Source organism: Sinocyclocheilus grahami, unplaced genomic scaffold (genome assembly GCF_001515645.1).
Source record: "Sinocyclocheilus grahami isolate Dianchi unplaced genomic scaffold, SAMN03320097.WGS_v1.1 scaffold675.1, whole genome shotgun sequence".
In the NCBI taxonomy this organism is placed as follows: Eukaryota; Metazoa; Chordata; class Actinopteri; order Cypriniformes; family Cyprinidae; genus Sinocyclocheilus; species Sinocyclocheilus grahami.
In genome coordinates this window covers 701,460-706,988 of record NW_015505854.1, presented here as the reverse complement: position 1 = coordinate 706,988, position 5,529 = coordinate 701,460, and the positions used below count along the sequence as shown (strand labels likewise).

The 5,529-nt window shown below is 36.8% G+C and overlaps 1 protein-coding gene across 1 annotated transcript in view; it reads left to right on the top strand.

Moving 5' to 3' along the window:
- Nucleotides 1-5,529, top strand: part of LOC107559143 (ankyrin repeat domain-containing protein 27-like) — a 45,614-nt gene that overhangs the window by 17,015 nt on the left and 23,070 nt on the right. Inside the window, exons 11-12 of the mRNA XM_016242878.1 lie at nt 1,642-1,723; nt 1,852-1,984. Of these exons, the coding sequence (XP_016098364.1) occupies nt 1,642-1,723; nt 1,852-1,984 (215 nt within the window). The remainder of the gene's footprint in view (nt 1-1,641; nt 1,724-1,851; nt 1,985-5,529) is intronic.

The window sequence follows — 5,529 nt, the reverse complement described above, 5'->3', positions numbered from 1 at the left end:
GTGTGTGTGTGTGTGAGTGTGTGTGTGGGTGAGTGTGTGTGTGTGTGTGTGTGTGAGAGTGTGTGTGTGAGAGTGTGTGCGCGCGTTTTTGTGACAAATGACATACATTTGTATAATGACAAAGGTATGACAGGTATTACAAGGAGAAGGTGACTTTTCAGGTCATTACCCCATGTCCCCACTTTTCAAAACGCTTATAAATCACACAGAATGGAGTGTATTGAAAATCTGAAATAGCACAAAGTCTCCTGTGAGGGGTAGGTTTAGGGGTAGGGTTGGTGTAGGGCAATAGAATATACGGTCTGTGCAGTATAAAAACCATTACACCTATGGGATGTCCCCACTTTTCACAAAAACAAACCTGTGTGTGTGTGTGTGTGTGTGTGCGTGTGTGTGTGTGTGCGTGTGTGCGTGTGTGCGTGCGTCCGTGCGTGCGTGTGTGTGTGCGTGTAACCGGACTGCTTCTGCACATTTCCTGTAACTGGATTAGGCATCATTCCCGAAGAGTTAGTCCTCTGTTTCACCCCAGTCTTTAGTTTTCATGAGGCAGAAACAACACTTGCAGTATGTGTAAAACTAGAGGAATGCTCTCCTAATGTCTGTTTGTCAAACAGCTTGTTTAGTCATTTTCCCAATTTTGCCAAAACAAGGCACTGAAGGCAGACAGAAAAACTGTGCAGGTCTGGCACAAGAGGTTCTGTCCATTTGTATGTTGTTCAGTGCTTGTTTTCTTCAGGAAATATTTTATTAAGGCCATATATTACATTTACATTTATGCATTTAGCAGACACTTTTATCCAAAGTGACTTGCATTTTTTTTTTTTATTCAGTATGAATATAATAATATTATCACCAGTATTATATTATGCCTTATTTAGCATTGTGGACAATTCTTGGTCCAGACATTATTTTATTTTATCAATACCATAATATAAATTATTTTACTCATCACTACAATAATAATAATAAGAAGAAGAAGAATTGTTGTACTGTATTTTATTTATGCAGAATTAAATTGAACCTAATAATTTTATTAAGGGCTAATTGTCATGATAGTAATGTAAACAATCTCTTTATTCCTGAAAAAGGCTCATCTTCTTTACAGAAAATAAATACATAAATTGTGAGAGATTCACCCATAGAGATAAAACCAAAAATGGCTACTTGCACAGGATTTATTTATTTGTTCGTTCATTCATTCATTTGTTTATTTGCTTGTTTGTTTTCACTTTGTTTTATTGTTTAAACATTTAGTGTGCAACAACATTTTTAGAATTGTTAGATGCTCAAACAATAAAGTATTAGTGTCCTTCATTAATTAAACTAAAACAATGGAAAAAAGCTGTCTTTTTGGTTAGAATTGCAATCTGTTATTAATTTATTCTGAAGCAGAATATACAGCGCAGTTGTGCTTAATCGCATGTTGTTTACATGCTGCTACAAAACTTTGAATAAACTGAAGATGAAAATCTTGCACATTTCCCCAAACCCAGTATCTATTTCTTCCTGTGAAGCGCTCACTGTAGCATTGTAGTTTGGTGGACTGAACACTCAGATTAACAGTTTATGAAAAGCTCTAGTGATTGGTGTGTGCATTATGTATCAGACACTCAGCTCATCACAGTGATGTGTCTCTTTCAGCAGTGAGCATTGAGGCCATGTGTGCTGATGATCTCCTGTTAGTCATTCTCTATCTGCTAATCAAAACAGAAATCCCTAACTGGTGAGTCGAGTGCTGTGTTTTCTGCGGCACAGTTACAAGAGCAGTGATTTATTAATTAAATATCTTTAACAGTCTGTTGAGAGCTTCATTGTGCATGCAGAATGCTAATATCCTGATGTTTTCTTCAGGATGGCCAATCTGAGTTACATAAAGAACTTCCGCTTCCGCAAGTCCAGTAAGGATGAGCTGAGTTACTGTCTCACCTCGTTTGAGGCTGCGGTGGAGTACATCAGCCAGGGAAACCTCACCCAGAGCGCTCTGGTAAGAGATAAGGCAGCGGGAACAATGCTTGAGACAGTCACGTTTTGGTTCAGGTTCTAGTAGTGATGATGATCCAACAACTAGTGGACTGAATGCTCCTCAAAATACAGCAGCAAGAGGTTAAAGGAACAACAGTGACACTTTATTTTAAGGTGTCCTTGTTACACGTTACATGTACGTACTATTATAACAACAATAAATTATGCATAATTACATGCAAGTAACTGTAAACCAAACCTTAATCTGAACCCCAACTATATAGTAAGTACATGTAGTTAATTAATATTACTCTGTACTTAAATGCATAATTACAATCTAACGAGGACACCTTAAAATAAAGTGTAACTGGAACAACTCACCCAAAAATGACAAAAGAGAGCTTTAGCAGGATGTGCACCCTGCTCTTTTCCCTGTAATACAACTAGGGGTGGCCAATATACCGGCAGACACAATAAACCAGTCGATATTTGTTAACCTATAGATTTTTTGGATTATTGTCTCAGTCTTAGTTGAGCTCAATTTAGGGCTGGACGATTAATCAAAAAGAAACCGAAATACAGAATCTCTAACCGACGTAATTTTACCATGTTGGTTATTTAGTTTTTTAAATCCTTTTAATACTTTCCCTTTAAAAACATACTACTGCGTGTTTAGTCGGCACTGTACGGATGTGAACATTGCACTCGCGTGTTTTGCAGTGTCTCGCACGTGAGCGGCGATATCTATGCGCTCATCAATGTCAGTTTAAAAACAGTGGACCAATCAGAAGAACCCGGAGGCGGGGCAAGCGTTGCGAGCTTTTGGTCGCAGTGACAGGTTGGCATGGCAACTTTTGTATTTGACGGCACCTTGACGGAGTAGGCAATCTGCATTTTTAAAACCATTCATTGTTTTATTAAAACATTTGTTTACAGGAGATGCAAGTTATTTTCTACTTTTTCGCCTGACAATATTTAAAATGTATTTTGTTTTGCAAGAGATGCTGGTTATTTTCTACTTTTGACTCAGTATTCATTCATTTTGTTTGGAAAAAATGAAAGTACCGTATTGACCCGAATATAAGACAATGTTTTTTTTTCTTGGAAATACATCTGAAAAAACGCGATCGTCTTATATTCAGGGTCTAGACTTTGACATGTCAATAATACACCCACAACAATAGGTGGCGCCAAATACGCATACAACGAGTGTGCCATGAAATACGTAAATGCGTGTTGTAAAGATCGCGAGTAAAAACAAAAGAAAAAGAAAAGCTTACAGCTGCACGAGTCGTGACTGTCCCGTTAGCCTGATGGGACCAAACTCTCTTTGCGATTTTAAAACGTAAGATTTGAAGTCTACAGTAAGATTTAACTTCTACTGTTAATAAGATTTTGGTAGGCTACTATTAGATGGATAGCCTAAATGTCCTAATTCAGATGGGCTACCTGTTTTTTTGCTTTTTTAATGGTATATCACAAAGTGTATATTTTTAAATGTGATTGTTGGTACATTTGACCAGTTTTTACCATACTTTCAAAACAAAAATTAAAATAGGAAAAATATGCAATATGAAAATAATTGAAGACAAAATGTGTTTTACTGAGAAAAACACGATTTGGTTTTTAAAAAGCCTTTTTCCAAAAGGTACATCTGGAAAAAGGGGGGTCATCTTATAATCAGGTTTCGTCTTATATTCGGGCCAGTACGGTAATTTCCCAAAATTTTTTTTTTTTTTTAGAAAACATGCTTTTTGCAATTAAACTGAAATATGACTTTTTTTTCATAAGACGTCTTTGTTTCAAGCAATCTAAATTAGGGCTGTCGTGGTGAAGGTATTTCCTTTGAGATAATTTTGAGTGGCTCAGTAGCGCGGTATGCGGTATCATCACCCTATATATATATATATATATATTCAGAAACCAATGAAACCAAAACCAAATAGCGTTGAAACAGGAAGTGAAGTAAACAGAAGAGAATGACAAAATAACGATCCACATAACAGAACATAAACCTGACAATAAGATTGTTAGGCTATTGTTAGCCTATATGTATAACAGTTTGTTCTGATCCTCGAATCCGACTGGACGATACTTTCTATTGATATTTCCACCTGCGTGTGTTCTAGACGGACTGCCAGTCAGTGCAGTTACATTGTTGCACCACAAGGTGTTGGAAAGAGACTGTCTTTGAGTGAGTCTTTAAACCGTTCATTCAACTACACGTTCAAAAACGCTGATTCATTCAAAGAGAGACAAAATGAAAAACACTGTTGAAATCATTTTAACTTTGAGCGCCACGTTAGAAGGTTTAGCTGACCAATGCATCGATGCTAAGACAGAGATTTGGCTTTCCTTGGACATGACTTCCTATTTTCACAAATATATATGACTCGCAAGTAATCGCACGCGCTCAGTTGATCTCTCTCTCATTCGCTGTCTGTTTAGGCTTGTTAAGTGCAAATCTACGGAGCCTCAGCATGGTACACATTATGTTATCATTACTAACTTATTTAATATTCAGTACAGATGCACGAAGTGTAAAACGAGAAAGGCATAACCCTATGAAAAAGAAAAACATGCAAAAATCGCGGTTGCTGCGGTTCTTGCATTCCTCTGCGGTTTGCTCTTCAATAGCGTATTCAGTATTGCGATATTGCGGTTATTGCGGCAGCCCTAGCAATCTTTGATTTCAATTGTTCAAAATATTCAACAAATAACCATAAATAGTTTGTGATTTTGAAATAATTGAAGGAAACAAAGATAAGAAATGCACTCTTCCATTAGAAAAAAAATCCCACCTTTTAATAGTTGAGTAGCTATATTTATAGTACAAACCTGTAATGAAATATGAGGGCAAAAAATAAATAAATATAAAATAAATTAAATAATCGTTCAATAATCGTAATTGAGGTAAAGTGTTCAATTAATCGAGGTTTTGATTTTAGGCCCTATCGCCCAGCCCTAGCTCAATGTGAAGTTGTAGCACTGCGCCCTCACCAAACTTTATAATTTACACGCGCTTTTAAGTCATGTGTTTGGAAAACAATTTTAAACCATTGAAGTGCAACAAGCAGTGAAAAATAACTCAATTTGGCAGTCGTGCGCTGTCTGAGAGTTTCTGTGCACACACACATTATGATGCCGGTCAGCAAGTGCATGAGTAATAAATTGAGTTATTTTACACGGTTCTTAAACACTTAATTACCGTATTGACCCGAATATAAGACGATGTTTTTTTCTTGGAAATACATCTGAAAAAACGCGGTCGTCTTATATTCAGGGTCTAGACTTTGACATGTCAATAATACACCCACAACAATAGGTGGCGCCAAATACGCATAAAACAAGTGTGCTATGAAATACGTAATGTAATGCGTGTTGTAAAGATCGCGAGTAAAAACAAAAGAAAAAGAAAAGCTTACAGCTGCACGAGTCGTGACTGTCACGTTAGCCTGATGGGACCAAACTCTCTTTGCGATTTTAAAACGTAAGATTTGAAGTCTACAGTAAGATTTAACTTCTACTGTTAATAAGATTTTGGTAGGCTACTATTAGATGGATAGC